The sequence below is a fragment of the Coccinella septempunctata genome, chromosome 1, assembly GCF_907165205.1.
Source record: "Coccinella septempunctata chromosome 1, icCocSept1.1, whole genome shotgun sequence".
Lineage (NCBI taxonomy): Eukaryota > Metazoa > Arthropoda > Insecta > Coleoptera > Coccinellidae > Coccinella > Coccinella septempunctata.
In genome coordinates this window covers 68,765,334-68,786,342 of record NC_058189.1, presented here as the reverse complement: position 1 = coordinate 68,786,342, position 21,009 = coordinate 68,765,334, and the positions used below count along the sequence as shown (strand labels likewise).

The following is a 21,009-nucleotide window of genomic DNA, read 5'->3' as shown; positions in this document are numbered from 1 at the left end:
TTGAAGGAAAATCATAAGGGGTTGTTATTTTCAAACCCTAATAATGAAATTATGAAATCTAAGAAATTTGTGTGAGTAACATCTACTTACAGCTTCATATTATGTATAGTTTTATGACCCAGTGTTTTTTAGAACCCGTGAAAAAAATTAAAAACTGTCAACTCGTCATCGCCTTCCAAAGGCTGTATCTTGGAAGGTAGGCCGATTTCGAAAAATATTCATAGGATCTACCCCTGCTTATTTTCAACGAGGAGTCATCTCTATAAGTCTTTTGCATTTTTTCACAAACACCCTGTATATAAAATTTGGACTATGTTTTTGGCGTTCATTGTAACAGAAAAACTAATGCCAAACCTGTAATCCCCAGCTGCAGTGGATTTGGGATTTCCACGACATATGCAGACACTAATTATTACAGTCAGAAAAGTTTATGCCTGACCGAAAAGTTGGGGAAGTTGGGGAAACAACCCTTTCATTCGAGCGTCTGACGGATATTATGTATAATGTATCTTGAATTACAGGTAGTGGGTTTTTGTTGGGAAGTTTGTATTATGTGGAGATTTCAGGGTTATCCCCATAGGATTTGTTATTGAGTTTGAGTTTGTTCCTAATTCAGCTCGTGGAATCAATGCTCCACTGTTTCCAAACATGGGTTGTCCTGTTGTCTAAAATACATGAATTATATTCAGTAACGTGGTCAACATCGGAGGTGAGAATTTTTGTAACTAAACATGAAAGAACCTAAATACAGTTTTGTTGAATTTGAAATGTTAATATCAAGCTCCCCTTTAAGAGAAGCTTGAAATTGAAACAAGTACTTTAATAAACTAACCCTAATGTGACTTGTTTTTTATTCCACATTTTTTATATCCGGATGTTTGTTTTTTCATTGTTGTTTTGTTATGAACGTAACTGTCATTAAATTGCTCCATGTCTCGTTGAAGAAACCCCTATTTTTGTGAATTTCTTTCGTTTCAGCTGAGCAAGTAGTGGAGGAGTCAGAAACATGCGGTAAAATCTTGACTGTGCTATCATGGATTCTGGTATGCTTGACTATGCCATTCTCCTTGATGGTTTGCTTCAAGGTAAGACGTTCATACTAGCCCATCTTTTTCAAAAACTCTTCTAGTCGTTTTTTTAACTGGGGATATAACTGGTTGTTTCTTCCAGGTTGTACAAGAATATGAACGTGCTGTTATATTTCGTCTGGGTCGCCTTCTTTCAGGAGGAGCCAAGGGACCAGGTAAATTAAGGATTTATATTATGGCTTTATATTCTTAGGTTCAGTTAAATTCGAAAATCAGTAAACGCCTGTGATTATTTTCACTTCTTTTAAAGTGTTGAACTGTGCTCTGTTCCAATAGAACACAACATTCATTATGATTCCTTAAAAAGTGTAACTGAAATCTAGATATAAATGCGACTGCTTACCACAAAGTTGGTGACAATTTAAAAAAATCCTTCAATCATCAATTATTCATGTCACCGACTGAAAATTCATTTGTACTCGAAACATAATTCCCCTTTATCGTGAAACATTTCTCAAAACAACCCAGAAGGCGAATTATGTATTCAAAAATACTCTACCAACTCGACATCATCTTCAAGATAAATAGATTGCAATAATACAATGAAGAAAGCGAAGCAAGGAAGGAATAACAGAAATCTCCCTCTGAGATCTTATGAAAATTCTTGTCCCCTTAAAAGCGGAAGGAAAGTCTGTCACGTGCGTGGAGAAATCGTAACTGCTGGCAGAAGGAAAACCAATTGCTTTTTTCAATCCACCTGTTACCTCCCTCCTCTGCAAAACGACGTTTTCACATGGCATCGTAATAAAAAAAGTGCCTACAAGCTAGGAGCACGAGTGCGACTCCGGATAATGCATCTTGGAAAACACACTACATAAATTTCAGATGCAAGCAGCTTGAATTCGAGATGAATTGAATTTAAACTGAGTGAACGTTGAGACAGGAAACCCTGGTTTCTGTCTTGAATATTGGAAGAGTAGTCGTGTGTGTTCCTCCTGGATTCAATCGAATATTAATTGTTTGCTGCGAGATTGGATGGAGTGGCATTTGACATGCATATGGATTGGTGAGAGTTCCATTCCATAAAGTGTATCAACCTACGTTTTCTGTGTTCCATTCTTAGTTGGAGAGACGACGATGCTAAATCGGCATTTACTTGAGCATCGTCGACATCTAGTGGATTTTGAGGATTAGATGGTAGAAAAAAAAGAAGATTCTATGATGTATGCAGTTTCAGCGGTGGGGAAAGCGTCTGCAGGTTCCCAAAGATGTAAAAATAATCGTCAAATGTACATACTCGAGCGTGTCAGATTGAGATTCTGTATGTGCCTACGTGTCTCTGATAATAAACTATTGTTGATCTGATAGTTTGCGTGGTGGGGCTGGCCGTACACAAGAGTTGAAAAATTGTTTTTTCGAACGTGTAATATTTTCAACAGGTATGTCAATTGAAACCAAAGGAAGATACTTTCAAAGAGACTGACAATTCGGACGTAATGCAAGGTCACAGCTGTCCTTTGAAAATGAAAACAAAATCCGTACTTGTACACTTGTACAGGGTGGGCAAAATTCGTTGTCTACTGGAGGGATCACGAGCACTATAAGAGCTACAAGGAAACGAATGACACATTTCCTAGCTTTTTTTCAGAGAAACAAAGAATGATGAAAACCGTAGCCTACTACGATTCTTCGTTTTTGAGTTATTAACAAAAAATGAGGTTTTGACGAATTCGAAAAGTTCTCATAACTTTTTTGTCTTTGAAGTTACAGATCTGAAACTTGAACCTTCTTAGGCACTTTTATATGTAGAATCTATCAACAAAAATTTTTTTCCAATTCAAAAACAATAAATTCAATAATAGTTTGCCCAATGATTCGAAAGGAAAAAATATTTTGAGCTCGTCGGTGGATTCTACATGTAAAAGTGCCTGTAGAAGGTTCAAGTTTCAGATCTGTAACTTCAAAGACAAAAAAGTAATGAGAACTTTTCGAAATCGTTAAAATCTCTTTCTTTGCTAATAAATCAAAAACGAAGAAACGCAGGAAGCTACGGTTTTCACCATTCTTTGTTTCTCCGAAAAAGAGATAGGAAATGTGTCATTCATTTTCTTCTAGCTCTTATGGTTCTCGAAATCAGTAGACAACGAATTTTGCCCACGTTGTACATACACGAGCGTGTCAGATTTCCTTACAGATGGTTAATCTCGGTATTGCAGACGTGTTGACCCATTAATCTGACACTAATCAGGGTTGGTTTTGTTAATCTGGCAGTTTGAAGATGATAACAAGGCATTTTTTTCAAATAGCTCTTCCTGTACCTCTAATCGTTATTGTACTAATGATGAAAGTTGTAGATAATAAAATTCTGTACAACTTTTGTCTGAAGCAATTTTTCATACCCTTAACCGTTTTCGAGCTAAATGGTGATAAGGGCGAGGAGCTTAGCCACACATGCGAAAGGCCAAGGTCAATGTATAATCCCAGTATAATATACATTCATCGCCGTATATTTCGAAAACGTTTGAACCTTGAAAAAATTGCTTTGAAACGATTTGAAGTCCAGTAGAGGATATTTCAAAAAAACTGATTTTTGTGACATTCATGGCCAATTTTTATTGTTTCGGCTAAGAAACAAAGCCACAGCTCTCGAGAATGTACACGTGGCGCCCTCCCACACATTTTCGTCAAGATCAAGAGAATATATAGGTAGTTGTCAACATGTAATTAACCATATACATAGGTATATCTTAATCTGACAAGCTCAAGTATGAACTATGATTTTTTTCACTATTCTGACAGGCTGTCCGAGACAATTTCCCTTATATACAGGTTTAATTTTTGGTAGAGGTTATCTACAGTATCCAAGGTATCTCATATTAATCTGACACACTCTTGGGCTCCCCAACTATCTGATATAAGAGGAATTTATGGAGAACCAATCCTAATCTTGAGCAGAAAATTTGCATTTTCGGGTGTTTGACCATGAAATTTCCCCCCTTCAAAATCGATTAGGAAGTTAAATCATTCTTTATTTGGGAACAAATTCCTCTCAAAGTGTTTCAGAAAAAAATTCCACATGATTGAAGCCAAGACCCAAGTCCAGATTGTGTCGTCTCTTCGACCCAGTCTTACCCCTAACTTCCACCCCAAACCGCTTCCGCAAGCTACTCGCCATCAGCAAATTTTTCTTCCACCTATATTGATTCCACTTTCTTGAATAAACACGGTCCAGTGGATAAAGTGAATTTCCCCGCCTGTTCTGCCTATATTGGATTTCTCTCAAAGCAAGGTACATAATGGGGTTACTCAACAACCTCCCCAATTATTCGATTGTTTGCCCGCGGTTGTATCGCCCCTTTAGATCCTGATAAGGAGAACCTTCGATAGGAGTGATGTTTTCGAGGAACTGTTTTGTCTCCGAAGATGTTCAGATAGAAGTGTCAAGATAAATGTTTGTCTTCTGACCCAATTTGGTTTCATTTTAAGGAATTTTTTTGAAAGTCTATTTGGCGAGAACTTACTCCCATATTCCATTCCATTGCTGTATCCTGTTACCGGGAATAAATCTACAAAAAGAAGAAGAAAAAAAAATTGCGAACAGACTTGTAATTTTTTAGGGCTACTTGCGACTGTGTGCCCTCCTGTGACTAAAGAGACCCAACCGTGACCTGCAGATCCTTCCACACTCAGGGCATGGATAGTCACCAACCAGATCTGGCCGCCGCTGTATTCTTCTCGAGTCTCCATTATAGCTGTAGACTAAAGACCTCCACTGTGATCTGTCTAACTCTAGTTGTTCCCAGTTATGATTGGCATTAATTGATTTTAGGGATTGATGTAGTGTATCCTTAAACCGCTTATACTGGCCTCCTGGTTTCCGGGCTCCCTCAGTGAATTCGCCATATAGGGCTATTTTGGGGAGTCTTGTGTCTTGCATCCTCAGAATGTGGCCGCTCCATCTGAGTCGGGTTCTCATTACTTGAGTCTCAATTGTTGTACAGCTCGCCCGTTGCAAGACTTCTGCATTCGAAACTTTGTGGAACCATCTGATGTGAATTATCTGTCTTAAATGACGTTGTTGCGCTTGTTCAAGCTGTTTAATATGTCGCCTGTAGGGCGTCCAGCTTTCGCTTCCATAAAGAAGCGTTGGGAGGACCACTGCTTTGTAAACAGCTGTCTTGGTCTTCAGATTGAGGTCGTGATTTTGAAACACTTTGTTCTTAAGCTTCCAGAATGCCCGTGATGCCGAATTGATACGGTTTTGTATTTCCGTGTCTAGATTAGCCCTGGTATTTATGAAGCTTCCCAAGTATTTGAACTGCTCGACCTGTTCTAGAGTTTCATTCTCCAGGCTGACATCTGTTTGAAGGCTTTCTGGCGGACTTACCAGGATTTTGGTCTTGTCGATATTGAGTCTAAGGCCTGAAGCTTCGTATATATGTTTATAGGTGTCCAACATTATCTGTAGATCCTCTGAGCTGCTAGCGATGAGTGAATAGTCGTCTGCATATTGAAGTTCCGTGATGAACTTGGTACGGGTTTTTGCTCTGAGGCGCTTCAGGTTAAACAGGCCTCCATCAAATCTCCCATAGTGGTACAAATAACAACTGAAAAATAGGTTTCTTAGAGCTAATTTTGTTTCAGACTCCCTCCAGTCTGATTATCTTCCCAAATGCAATTAAACTTTTTTCCGTGTTGAGTGCATCTGGATGGGCATCATTGTGCCTTCTCTTTCGCCTAATGCAACTGCCGTTTCTCTAATTAAATAATTTGCCGTCGGAGATTCACCGTCGAGTATCAATGGAGTAAGCTTTTTTCCGCCTTATTGCCCTTTCCAAAGTTATGTTGATAAATTACTCTCTCAGCTTTCTCACTCTTTGCCTTATGCTTCGCTCCGAAGGAATTGAGTGTTCGGCCCCTGTTTCTTCGGAGATCGTGTTGACACTTTAAAAGCTTTTCGTTCTCGATACTGGCAGTTTTTATGGGGCATTATTGGTATGATTTTCGTGACTGAAGAGAATTAGGCTATGACGAGTCGTCATTTCTGTATCTACGAAATATACAAGGTTTAAATGAGTAGTTAGATCTTTCGGATGAAGAAATGGGGAATTCTCCTCAATTTGGGTTATCAATGCATATTCAAGTTTAAACTGAATAATTATGAGTTTCATTCATGATTTCTTCAAATGCACCGCGGAAACTATTCAAAATCATCCTTCAAATATGGGGTTTTAAAATTTGAATCGCTTTGTGCGGAGTTTACGATTTGGCAACAGCGCATACAAGACAATGGAAAGAACAATGTCCGATCAGCTTGTTTATAAAATAACAGCTGTTGATCTACAGGCGCGTACTTACTGGCGAGATTCAACTGCAACCAGCCATAAAAATCCCATAAAATTTTACGATCTTCCTCGTTCGTCGCAGACTTCATAGACAGCCATCTTTGTCTATCTCATCAAGATAATGTATTTGTTGTCCTTTATTATCAAGGCATATTTCAGTCGATGTTGCCAGCTTGAGCAATTCTCACAATACGCTTTAAATTTTGAATACCCATTTTTATTTTTCATTTTTAAGTGCTTAAAATAATTTTTTTTGGGAAACGGTTGAAATGGTTATTTCAAAATGTGACGTTTCAAAGATATTTCATAAAAAACACACCATTTTCGTCAGAAGGAGTATTCCCCATTCTTCAATTCCTTCCTTGAATATCAGAAAACTGGCGGAAATGAAATTGAGCATAAATTCTATGGCGAGAAGGCAATAATAATTTGTTGCATTGATTTATTTATATTATTAGTTAGGTTTGGTTTCAAAAAATTGCTTTTTCCTAATAGAGTAGGAATAACTGTAAAAACAATTTTTGTGTTTCATATTTTGTTAGGGAGAATCCATGAAAAGTTTCAAGAAAAATACATACTCTCATCTCGTACCTACTTTTGCATAGAATTTCATGTGGAAATCTCTAGATATATTTTTTTCCAGGAATATTCTTCATTCTTCCCTGTATCGATGCTTACGCAAGAGTTGATCTAAGGACAAGGACATATGACATTCCTCCCCAAGAGGTATGTACCAAACCAAATGTTTCATTTTCAATTCGTTGTCACAGTAAAGAAAATTTTGTTATGGTGGATATTCTTCAGTTCAAATCAACAAGCTAAGAGGGCAATGCAATTGTAGAATTTGTGTCTTATTTCAATCTCCATTCGGAATCAATTTTGAAACAAACTTCTGGATCTTCGTTTGAAAATTGCAGCGTTAATTATCATAATTTTAGGAAATATTCGTGGCAGGTTAAGTTTATTGTGTAGAGAAAATTTTTGAAAACCCAACTCGTGAGATTTTAAAATTAAGGGAAATATGCAAAAAAGGATTCATTTTTTATCTTGATGAAACGAAAAGAGACCAAAAAGTTTTGTAATAGAAAAAAATTGTGAAATAGGCTGTCTATTTGGTTATAATACAAATCATCTTCCTAAAATGATATCCTAGCTTTTTACTAATAATGAATATTGTTTATCTTTTCGTTCATTCAGATTTGGAGGGAGTGGAGGAAAAAAATTAACTAGAGGAGAATGAAGTATTTTGTGATCAATGCTGAATATTTTCGGGGTTCTCCTGGCACATATCCAGAAGGTCATAAATTAGATTCAATCTGCTTCGTTCATTCATTCATTGCTGTACTCCGCTACCGAGAATAAATCTACAAAAAGACTCAAAAACAAAACTATCAGTACGATCAAACTTATAATTTCTTAGGGCTACTTGCGACTGTGTGCCCTCCTGTGACTGAAGAGACCCAACCGTGACCTACAGACCCTTCCACACTCCGGGCATGGATAGTCACCAACCAGATCTGGCCGCCGCTGTATCCTTCTCGAGTCTCCATTATAACTGTGGGCCAAAGACCTCCACTGTGATCTGTCCAACGCTAGTTGTTCCCAGTTATGATCAGCATTAAATGATTTTAGGGATTGATGCAGTACATCCTCAAACCGCCTATACTGACCTCCTGCTTTACGAGCCGCTGCAAGACTTGTCTTGGTCTTCAGATTGAGATCGTGATTTTGAAACACTCTGTTCTTTAGCCTCCAGAATGCCCGTGATGCCGAATTGATACGGTTGTGTATTTCCGTGTCTAGGTTAGCCCTAGTATTTATGCTAGCTTCCCAAGTATTTGAACTGCTCGACCTATTCTAGAGTTTCATCCTCCAGGCTGATATATCTGTTTGACGGCTTTCTGGCGGACTTACCAGGATTTTGGTTTTGTTAATATTGACTCTGAGGCCTAAAGCTTCGTATGTTTATTTATAGGTGTCCAACATAATATGTAGATCCTCCGAGCTGCTAGCGATGAGTGAACAGTCGTCTGCATATTGAAGTTCCGTGATAAACTTGGTACGGATTTTTGCTCTGAGGAGCTTCAGGTTAAACAGGCCTCCATCAAATCTGAATCTCAATCCAACACCTGTTACAGGCATAATCATGTTAGCAATTATCGCAGCCTTGTTTTATTCCAGGGTTGGTTAAGAAATTGTCGGTTGTAGAGCCATTATGCTGAATTCTCGCGATGTTATAGGTATGGAGGCTTTTACACAGAACGTTAGTCTACTTACTATCCGCTACTTTAGTCAACTATCCCTTCCTTGAGGGGTCAAACAAAACAGGATTTAGTCGGAATCAAAATTGAAATTGAGCTGGAATTATAACGACAGCCAGCAAAGATCACGATGGCATTGCCGTCCACAAAAATAATTCATTCCACACGCGAGCCCAATTTTTATCACTTTCCACATAGCAACTTTTTCGACCGTTTAATACCCCCGATTTAAAATGCAAATCGCGCCCTTAAAGTTCCATAGTTGCCATCATGAATATTTCAGCGGCCGGATAAACTTTTGGGTGTACCGAAGTGTTGAATCTTCCTGTAGGCCATCTCCTATCTGGGCCCGTTAAACTTTCACGGTTAACGTAGGGCCCAAATGCCGTATAAAAGTCGGAAAACGTTGTAATCCTTTTAGGTTCTCGACCAGTTCCGCATTAAATCCTGCAGATTGTTCGGAAATTTGTTTCCGCCAGATCAATCTTGCGGGTTTCGCCCTACACTTGGCCAGTCGATCAACGATCTGGATCGATGGAGACGGTACCTAATTTGGGAAGTGGTTTCCTGAGAATTACGTGCAAGAGTTTACCGAAACTCAGATGAGTTCACGAAGTTTGATTGACCGATTATGTTTATACTGGATCAAAGTTGTCGCCAAGTGCGTCATGGTTGTTTGGTCCTGATTGTCAGGAATTATATACATTTATAGCCTAGGAATATACAAAGTGAGTCTCTGACTCGTACGAATATTTTAACAGTAGATTCTTGAGGTCAAAAAAAAACACTTTCTTCCTATACCATTTTTTCCGAATCGGTCCTGATAAAAAGATATAGCCATTTTAAGTTTTCATAATGAGCTGTCTCAACCCTGGAAAAACAAAATTACCTTCAGAATAACCAGCTAAATATGTGACACTACAAATCTGTGGATATTTTAAACAGAGTTGTATTCAGCCAAAGTACCCAATTTTTCACAGGTAGAACTAAAAATAACATTTTTAATGGTTTTTCAACAGCCTGTATCTTTTAAACCGAGCCGATTCGGAAAAAATGGTAAAGGAAAAAGTGTTTCTTTTGACTTCCAGAATCTACTGTTGAAATGCACTGCGCAAAAAAATTAACGCACATTCTGAAAATCTCAATTTTAATGAAAGTTAACTCTACATTGACTAAATAACTTATTTTTTATGTTCCCTCGGGAAGGTTTTGAACGAAACAAGACACATTAAATGGAAGAAAAATTCAGGATTTCACCGAATCTTATGTGAAAGAAGAGAAATGAACAATTTTCAAAATACTGAAATGCTGATAAGTGATTTGATACTTGGTATTTCCACCCCTTGCGTTAATTACAGCTCGGCAACGACGGTTCATACTCAAAATGAGTGATCTTAAAATGTTCTGATCTAATCCTTCCCAGATTTCTCCGAGTTGGATTCCTAAGTCATTAAGAGTAGCTGGATGATTTTCTGAACTTCTCAGCCTTCTATTGAGGTTGTCCCAAACCTGCTCAATCGGATTGAGATCTGGACTTCTTGCTGGCCATTCCATTCGAGACACTTCAACCTCTTCAAGGTACTCCTGAACGATGCGCGCACGATGGGGTCTGGCATTATCGTCCATAAAAATGAAATTTTCACCAATGTATGGGGCAAATGGCACTACATGCTCTTCGAGAATGTTCCTTATATACTTATCAGCATTCATAGCTCCATTATCAACGACCACTAGGTCTGTGCAAGCAGTCAAAGATATTCCACCCCATACCATAATCGATCCTCCCCCGAAACCAGTAGTATTCAGGAAATTGCACTGAGCATATCTTTCATGTGGACTTCTGTATACAAGGAAACGTCGATCACAATGGTAGAGGCAGAATCTAGACTCATCTGTGAAGAGTACTCTTTCCCAATCGGCCTCTTCCCAATGGATATGCTCTCTCGCAAAATCCAAACGCGCCCTTCGATGGGCTGGGGTAAGAGCTGGGCCTCTTGCCGCGACACGAGGCCTTAAATCATATTCTCTGAGGCGATTTCTTATTGTCTGAGTGCTAATTCGCACCTCATGAGTTTGCTAAAGCTGAATTTGAAGGAGGCGAGCGGTTGCAAACCGTTGTCCTAACGAAGAAACTCTCAAGTAACGTTCTTGAATGGCAGTTGTTACCCGTGGTCTACCCTGTCCTGGTCTTCGGACATTCATACCTGTCTCCCTGAATCGCTGCAACATTCTGGACACACTTGTATGGGATACTCCAAACCTTTCTGCAATTCTTGTGTATGTCCACCCTTCTTCTCGCAAAACTACCGCTTGGGCACATTCCTCTTGGCTCAAATTGCGTGTTTCGCGTTGCATAGCGATCGAGTGTAGAAAATCAAACGAAAGAAAAACTATTGATCACTAAAACAGGATTTTAGAATGGAGCCAATACATTCAAAACAAGATTCAAAATCTGATAATATCATCTTTTTTTATTCCTGCTGGGAAAAAACATCTGTATTGAAGAAAACCGTTGAAAGTGGATAACATATGCATGCATATTTCTAATAAAAATAATTATCTTTGAGAACACCTTCAGTTGTAGAATAAATTTGAGATTTCCATAATGTGCGTTAATTTTTTTGCGCAGTGTATTTGTAGGAGTCAGAGACTCACCCTTTATACAGTGCGGGTGAATATGTTTAGGCTATTCTGGACATTATGCAAAAATTTTCGATGAATTCAAAATTCAAACATATTATATTACGGGAAATATCGCACATTAAAATTCACAATTTTGGAAAAATGCCATGGGAATTGGAAGGAAAGGAGTTGGTCTTGTACAGTTGATTCGAAAACCTATTTCTGTCACGGCAAATTCAATGACTGCAATGATTTCGAAAAGACTGAACCTTTGCCTGAAATTCGGAGTATTTTCCAAATTTACACGCGAGAAAATGTGAAATGTAACAATTTCAGTGGGGCTCATAATTTCCTTTTTGGTTTCGATTCTGAATGTATCACGCTTTGGAGATAAAGATAAGAGCTCACTGCATATTCGTAACGACAGCACAAAAGTCACTCTAGAGCTACCCTGAAAAAAAAATCCTGTCATTGGATATTCTAAGGATCGTTATCTAAACCATAGAAACGAAGCCAGCACAAGTATACGAGTTGAAGACCCGTCATTCGCCTCTACTCAACCGCAAATTTCAATTTTTATATGCATATATTACAAGCTTGCATGCTTCCATATGAGCATATCTATTTCCATCCCCGCATCCCCCACTGAAAATATCCTTTTCTCGACTATTTTCCTAGCGAGTTCCACCCCAGTAATAAGAAATATTCAGTGTACTCTCAGACGTATCAGTCCCATTTTTAAATGCATATATACGGACGGGAACCTTATTACAAACCCGTAACTTTTATATTCTCTACGTTTTCCGGTATGTTTTCCCGTTATACGCTTCGTTTGGTAGTCATAGCCTAGCCCAGCGCATAAAATAGCAGATATATTCATTCCGAACAACAGTGGATGTATGTATTGTTCGATTTATAATTCCAAAGGCCTTCGAACTCTGTATACCATCAATAAAAGGGCTCGATAATTGGAAGCTGTTTTCCCCCTTCAATTTTTTTTCCGGCTGATGAGTTCCGATACTTGTTATTGTTGATGCAACTATGGACGCGTCAACGGTTGAAGCCTGGTTTTCTGGAAGAAAAATAGAGGGGAAAACGTGGAATTTGAAAGGAAATATTCATTGCTTTTAACAACAATTTTAGGCTTTCCAGTGTTATTTTTCTCTGGTCTAAGTAAAATACAGTAAAATACATAACTCATCGATCGATTTTTGTGTGTGGACAGCTATAGAACTGAATTTTCTCCAACAAAGCACTCTGATAGTTTTATTTGTGTCTGTGGGATTTGAAATGAGGTTATGATTACCTCACAGTTACGAAGGTGGCTATAAAGACAGCTCCTAGAGTCTGAGAACACTGATCATACATATGCCGACACTACAGACACCAGTTTCATCACCCACGTCTTACAGTTTTCTCATTATGACCATAGACTCCTGAAAAATTGAAAAAAATAAAGTATGAAAGCAAAGAAACAGATATAAAACAAGACAAAAATTAATCTACGTGTTTATAAAGTTAAAGCAAATCAAACATTATGCAACATTAGAAGATCAAAACGATTTTTGAATGAATTGTTGCTGGGTGAATATACAACTTCTGTTGGTAATGAGTTCCAGCCTTGAAAAACTATTTGTCAGGAAATAAAAAATATCTGTGATATTCGGAAAATTAGGTACTTTAGCTGAATGCAACTCTGTTTAGAAGATCCGCAGATGTGTATACTCCATTCAGATTTATTTTAGCAGTCGGTTGGCCATGAGATAATTTTCTCAAGTTTTTGTAACTAGAACGGAGTGAGGTTGGCACTCATGAAATGTCGTTAATGTCATAACGCCGTTGCCACAACTAATATCAATTTTTATTACGAAAATTCCGAAAGTGAGTGAAAAAAGAGACAGGGTTTCAGAAAGTGCTATTTAGAATTCAGGTCCGCTCATTCAAATAGTTACACCCTGATATTCTAAAATCCACAATACGTCAGACGGTAGCGAACATATTCAATGTAAGAGAATTTATATAATGTTTCATCTGAATCTAAACGACTTATATTTCAGCTGAATATTTCCACAATCAGAAAGATTGTGAATGAAGAGGATGACAAAGAATTTCCTTCTATTGGGAGACCCAATGAAGTGGTAGCATTTGAGAATCTTATGTTTGAGTGAATTAATGCGAAAAGTTTACGACAGGATTTTTCGATGAATGTCATCGTAGAATAAGTTCCCGAAAATTTATTTGTCTATTTTTCATTTGACTTGTCCTATACATTGTAAATGTCTTAAGGTACCAATAAATACCTAATTATTATTATTATATCAATGTATTAAGATGAACAGCCACAAATACGCGCCTGTTGAATGTTTATTCATGTGAAATTTTTGTTCGACGGTGAAGTTCATCTTGATTGAAACTTCCTTCAATTCCTTTTACTTATATCGATGCAAGATGATTTTTGTTGAAGAATTTAACATTCTTGTAATTATCTGTTGATTCCTTCAAATGGAATGGGGAGATACCCATTCCCAACCACTGCATCATATGCATTTCATCTTCGGGTTAATATTTTTGAAATCTACACCTGATGTAACGTATTCAAACTTTAGCCAAAGAAGATAACGAACATTAACTCTCCTCAAGCTAGTGCATATTATGATATTATACTGATCTCTTGTATTTTCCATGCAAATAACTGGATTTGGTATGCCTTCAATCAGTTTGTATAAACTTCAATTATGTTCGTCACATATTTTCCGAAGAGATTCGACATTGGGATAAAATACGTAACTACAGAAACTTTTACGTAGAACGGGCAACATGGCGTTGGTTTAAAACCAACGTTTGACAAGCGTCATAACCCGACATTTTCGTACTATACAGAGTGAAATGTGTCAAATTTCCATGGCCATCCGAGTGCTTAAATAAAAGTGAATGGAGTATAGTGTCATAGATTTAGCTTGTTATTCTGAAGGGAATTTTGTTTTTGCAGGGCATAGCTCATTATGAAAACTTAAAATGACTATATCTGTTTATCAGGGCCGAATCGGAAAAAATGGTATAAGAAAAAAGTGTTTCTTTTGACCTCAAGAATCAACTGTTAAAATATTTGTATGAGTCAAAGACTCACTCTATATGGTTATTTCTTGTCAAAAACTAACTGCCAATAAATTTTAAATGTACTAATATCAAGAACTCTTAATATTAAAATCTACTCTTCTTTCGTAGGTCCTGACGAAAGACAGCGTGACGGTGTCGGTGGACGCGGTGGTCTACTACAGGGTGTCCAACGCAACAGTCTCGATCGCGAATGTGGAGAACGCCCACCATTCCACCCGTCTGCTGGCCCAAACCACCCTGAGGAACATAATGGGACAGAGACCGCTTCACGAGATTTTGAGCGAGCGGGAGAGCATCTCCCAGCACATGAAAGCACTGCTCGACGAGGCTACGGACTCCTGGGGCATCAACGTGGAGAGGGTCGAGATGTAAGTGAATTAGGGGGCGAGCTTATAAACATGCGGCAGGACGGAAAAAATAAATAAATTGCTAACCGCGTTACTGTTTCTGAACAGGGGGTGGATTGACTGGTGGTTGTTTTTCATCTCTCGTGATATAAAAGTAATGGGATATTTATTGTTGACCTAATTTTTGAAGGTGCGTCCATTATTTTTGGGGTTTGGTGAGTGGCAGAGGAAGAAGGTTGGTTTCTTTGTGTTCCAGATAATTTGATAACTTTTACGAGGATATATTGAAAAATTCTTAGCCTACTATGGAATAAAACTAAATTTTAATGTTAACATATTTTATTACGCAAGATATTCTCCTCTTAATTGGATACATTTATTACACATTACAGCGAACCTGTAAGGTCTCTAGACCTTTAAAAAAAAAGTTTCTCCTTGCTCTGCAAACCAGACCTCCACAGCTTTCATTTCCTCCTAGTTGGAAGAAAATTTACGACCTTTTAAACTTTTTCTCAGTTGAGGAAAGAGATGATAGTCGGATGGAGTCAAATCTGGTGAATAAGGGGGGTGTTCTAGTAATTCAAACCCCAAATCACGAATTTCTTGCATGTTAACATGAGATTTGTGTGCAGGGGCAAAACAAAAACACCTTTGAAAAGCTTTCCGCGTCTTTTCTCTTTGATTTTTCCCGTAGAGTGGTCAGTAACTTCGAATAGTAATCTCCGGTTATGGTTCTACCCTTATGCAAAAAATCAATCATGAATACTCCATGGCACTCCCAAAAAACTGAAGCAAGAACTTTTCCAAGCAGATTTTTGGACACGAAACTTCTTAGGTCTTGGAAAACCAGAGTGTCGCCATTCCATCGATTGTTGCTTTTTTCTGGATTGTAGAAATGTACCCAAGTCTCATCCATAGTAACAATTCGGTTTAAGAAGTCTACATCGTTTTCAAATCGAGCACAGATCGAACGCGATGCTTTTACCCTTGCACGCTTTTGGATAATAATGGATAATTTTTATGCTCTTTCATAGGAGTGAGTTATTCTGTAGCAATATCATGATCTCCCTTAGAAGGATTCTTTGTTTGAGTTTCTGTGGCAATGCTTATTATGGTTTCAATACCTGGGAAGTCTGTTTTGAGAAGAAGAATCGAATATTCCTCCTCTCTCTCGGTATATGATCTGTCTGGCTTCTCAAGCTATTTTGGGGTTGATTCCCCTTTTGGAATGATATTTTGCAGTCTAGCTGGCAGCCATTGAGTTCTGCTGTGTGAGTTAAAGTTGTTGGTTTTCACAAATGTCTTGAAAATTGAGCCTCTTGGCCTTCCTAGTCTTCCTTTTATACTCAGTAAGCTTTTCAGCGTTCCTCTCCAACAACCATATCTATTGAAGAGCCGAGAGACCTCCAACCTCAAGCTTGGGTGGGGGTTTGATACGTGATCACCAAGAAGCGTAGAAAAGCCATCTATTTATCCCCTTTCAAATGAAAACAACCACGAATGAGAGGTATTGTATCATCCCCTAGCACAGGAACAGTTCTGGAATGATTCTGGAACATCAGATACGTCTCTGAGTAAATTGAATACGCGAAGATGAATATTTAGTTATTCAATAGCTGGGTATACCTACATCTATATTTGTTGAACGACTTAGCATATTGAGCTCATTGCAAGACGGAGAAATCAATCGAATCTACCGTTTCCAGTTCAGCGACCTTCAGCTGGAACGATTTCATTCAGTTCAGGGCAGAATTGGGCCTGAGCTATTTATTGATGGTTTCACGCATCTGTTCGCATGGATAACACTTATGCGGGTATGAAATATGAATTATTCAAATCCATTCGTATGCCCATTTTCCTGCTTCAATTCCAGATATTTTCAAGCTTTTGAAAAGATGATTCTTGATTCTATAAAATAGGAAAGAAGAAAGTGAAGCTTTGATGATCATTCATTTTGAAAACGCGGTATACAGGATTAGTCTTTGTCTCTTACAAATATTTTAACAGAAGATTCTTGTGGGCAAAAGAAACACTTTTTTCCTATACCATTTCTTCCGATTTGGCCCTGATAAAAAGATATAGCCATTTTAAGTTTTCATAATGAGCTGTTCCACCCCTGGGGAAACAAAATTCCCTTCAGATAACAAGATGAATTTATGACACTACACATCTGTGGATCTTTTAGACAGAGTTGCATTCAGCCAAAGTATCCAATTTTTCGAATATCACAAATTTTTTTATTTTATCAATTTACTTACAATTTACTACTTTTATTTTACAAAAGGCTCAAATATTCATTAGATAACGTCTAACTTAGTTTTAAGAGTTGGGTTCTTTGAATTTTTGGTATTTTTATGGTACGTTATGGTCATAATGAGAGAACTGGAAGACGTGATATCTTTTGTTCGAAACAGATTCATCAAATGAATGAAAAACTATATTCCGAAATTCATTTCATTCGATGTACGAAGGCGTAGAAGGGCCACATAATATTTTAAAAATATTTTTCCTTAAATTCCGACTTTGAAGTCGGAATTTAGTTAAATTCCGAGTTCAAAGTCGGAATTTAACAAAATTCCGAGTTCAAAGTCGGAATTTAACTAAATTCCGAGTTCAAAGTCGGAATTTACTAAATTCCGAGTTCAAAGTCGGAATTTACTAAATTCCGACTTCAAACTCGGAATTTTATTCAGTTCCGAACTTCTACAGGGTGTTCTACGACGACGTAGATTTGTTCCTGTATTACAGTTTGCTTATTTAAAAATATTCAAATTCATATATTACAAGGTGTTTCCACATTTATGATGAATGAATAATTATATACACAGGGTGTACATTATTATTTGAGTTTTCTTCTATGAGAGGTCATAACAATGATATGACAACCTTTTACAGACATGACATGAATATTTTTTTAGACATAAATGTTTTTTAGGTATATTCCGGATATTTTATGAAAAAATTTCATTCTCATATGTACTCGTGAGGCTATCTCGCAATGGACAAGGAATCAGTACACTCCGCGAGGTACACCCGGTGTGCTTTGATGTTTCTTGCATGAAGAGGTCATTACAACGGTGAGAAAACCTCATATAAGCAGCTCTATGACGAATTGGTTCATTTCCAAAAATGCTGAGATATTCATGAGAGGATTCAGATTTCACAAAATAAACACGTTGTTCTTTAATGAATATTGAACTTGATGTATTTTATTGGAGATAATTGTCATTAGGTCCATGTTTTTGAATAATTATGAAATTATGGTCGTAGACAGGTAGAGGTAAGGTTGGGCACAACCTCCCCCCACCTCAGTACTGAAATAGTAACCATAAAATAACATTGAGCTACCAGCCCCTCCCCCCTCTCTGTATATATGGAGAAATAATCTATGTCGTCGTAGAACAACACCCTGTGCATCTAGCCTGTATCGGTTTCGAAGCAAATAAAATTCCGACTTCAAAGTCGGAATTTTACTAAATTCCGACTTTGAACTCGGAATTTAGTTAAATTCCGACTTTGAACTCGGAATTTAGTTAAATTCCGACTTTGAACTCGGAATTTAGTTAAATTCCGACTTTGAACTCGGAATTTTGTTAAATTCCGACTTTGAACTCGGAATTTTGTTAAATTCCGACTTTGAACTCGGAATTTAACTAAATTCCGACTTCAAAGTCGGAATTTAAGGAAAAATATTTTTAAAATATTATGTGGCCCCTCTACGCCTTCGTATCGATGAAACCGTTTGTGAGAAAGAAAATATTTTTTTATGGTTGTTCAACAGCCTGTATCTTTTAAACCGAGCCGATTCGGAAGAAATGGGAAAAGAACAAAGTATTTACTTTGGCCTCAAGAATCTACTGTTAAAATATTCGTACGAGTCAAAGACTCACTTTGTATAAGATAGTATAGTTGAAAGTAGTATGCACTTGTAATATTCTTGACAGACACACGTGATTTTTTGGTAGCACCGACCTTCAAACAGTACTTGTCAAAATTTCATGACATTCTGACCTATAGTTTAGGGGCTATACAGTCGTTTTAGTGAGACCCATTTTGTTATTTTAAAGATAGTGGGTAGAAAGCAATGGTGATTTCTCCTCAATTTGGGTTATCACAGCATATGCAAGTTTAAACTGAATAATTATGAGTTTCATTCATGAATTCTTCAAATGCACCGCGGAAACTATTCAAAATCATTTTTCAAATAGGTATGAGGTTTTAAAATTTAAATCGCTTCGTTTCTAGTTTACGATTTGGCAACAGCGCCTAATAGAAAATGAAAAGAATAATGGCTTGTTTATAAAATAACAGCTGTTGATTTACAGCCATCATAAGGCGCGTACTCACTGGCGAACCTCAACAGCAACCGGCCATTTAAAATCTCCATAAAACTTTATGACCATCCTCGTTCGTCGCAGACTTCATAGACAGCCATCTTTGTCTATCTAATCAGATAGTGCATTTATTATCCTTTATTATCAACTCATATTTCAGTCGATGTTGCCAACTTGTGCAATAGAAACGAAACGCTTTAAATTTTAAATACCCTTTTTCATTTTTCATTTTCAAGTACTCGAAATAATTTTTTTGGGATGTGGTTGAAATGGTTATTTCAAAATGTGACTTTTCAACGGTATTTCATAAAAAATACATCATTTTCGTCAGAAGGAGTATTACCTAATCCGTGTGTTTCTCAAAGACTGTTTTGTTGTAGAAAAACACTGTTGAAGACGAGAAGTGGTCTGTTAAAAATGATGGGTACTTTGCACCAGGGAAATCCATTATCATTGATTCTTATGTTGTATTTGAAAGGGAACGTTCAAACGCCGTTGATGCTGAACGGTCTGGTCCACGAAAATTGGCAATTCTTCCAAAATGCCCACAAAACAGTTTCAATAGACCGAAAAATAAAGCCGCACAAAGGGAATCGGAAAGTTAGGAGAGTATTGGGATAAATGTATCACTTTTCAAAGGACATAATGTTGATCAATATAAAGTAGAATATAAAGGGTCAACTGTCACGAAAACGCTTCGTAAAAGCGAGTTGATTCAATCTCCCGAGTACTGACCAAAATCCCACCCACTGGAGAAATACCAAACGTGAATTCATACACTCAAACGTCCTTTTTCCCAAATCCTCCCCCGTCCGAAAGCCACATCCCCCGCGCGATTTACAACGTCTATTCAAACTTCATAACTTCAACAGACCGATCAAAGTAACGCCGCTTTCAACATGGGAATTTGGACAGCCGTCTGGATTTGGGATTGGGCGTGTTCCAAACAAAACGAACGGTTTGGAAGGACAGGAATTCCCATAGCAATAATAGCTGACCCTTTCAGGGGTCCTGTCGGTCATTATTCAATATTCATATTCATTTTCATTCAGTTCGCTGTATACTTTGTCTTTGAATATCGTGCTGATGTCCCTCTATGACTAGGTATACGTCTAAATTGGGTGTCCTATCTGTATGGCTTCCTTATATGGATGGGTTTTATTGGAGCGTCGTGGAGACCTAGTGGATTTTGAAGATTAGATGGTAGAAACAAAAAAGGTTCTATTCTTTTCTTCGAGCGTGTCAGATTTTTAGAGGATGTGCTAATTGGACCCAAGGGAAGCTACTTTTCAAGAGACTGACAATTCGAACGTGACGTAAGGTCTTAGCGGTCCTTTGAAGATGCAAAAACAGAATCGAACGTGTCAGATTTTCATACAGATGGTTAAACTCGGTGTTGCAGACGTGTTGACCCCTTAATCTGACACTGATTAGGGAGGGTTTCTCATTCTGGCAGTTTGAAGATGATAACAAGGCATTTTTTCAAATATCTCCCTTCCTGTACCTCTAATCGTTTTTGTATTTATTATTGAAGTTGTAGATAATAAAATTCTATGCAAGTCTTGTGCAATTTTTCATATCCTTATTCGTTTTTAAGCTAGAGGGTGATAAGGGCTAGGAGCTCAGCCACACATGCAAAAGGCCAAGGTCAATGTAGAAAACCAGTCTAATGTACATTAATCGCCATATATCTCAAAAACGTTCAAACGTAGAGAAAATTGCTTAGGACGAAATTTGTAGAAAATGTTATGCTCTACAACTTTCACAATGAATGCAAAAACAATTTGAAGCCCAGGAGAGGAGATAATTAAAAAAAAACTGATTTTTGTGAACTTAATGGCCAATTTTTATTGTTTAGGCTTGCTGAAACTGTCAGATTACATTTTTTCCATTATTCTTGAATCATTTGCTTCAAATTGAGGAAAAAAGCCACCGAGAATGTACACATGACGTTT

At 37.6% G+C, this 21,009-nt stretch overlaps 1 protein-coding gene across 7 annotated transcripts in view; it reads left to right on the top strand.

Annotated features, from left to right (window-relative positions):
- LOC123319459 (band 7 protein AGAP004871) overlaps nucleotides 1-21,009 on the top strand; it is a 71,760-nt gene that overhangs the window by 31,558 nt on the left and 19,193 nt on the right. For 4 of the 7 annotated variants that reach the window (XM_044906473.1, XM_044906449.1, XM_044906487.1 and 1 more), the window contains 4 exons: nucleotides 979-1,085; nucleotides 1,171-1,243; nucleotides 7,017-7,099; nucleotides 14,482-14,741. In XM_044906473.1, coding sequence (XP_044762408.1) covers nucleotides 979-1,085; nucleotides 1,171-1,243; nucleotides 7,017-7,099; nucleotides 14,482-14,741 — 523 coding nt within the window. The remainder of the gene's footprint in view (nucleotides 1-978; nucleotides 1,086-1,170; nucleotides 1,244-7,016; nucleotides 7,100-14,481; nucleotides 14,742-21,009) is intronic. The other 3 variants (XM_044906479.1, XM_044906466.1, XM_044906495.1) reach the window with 1 other exon arrangement.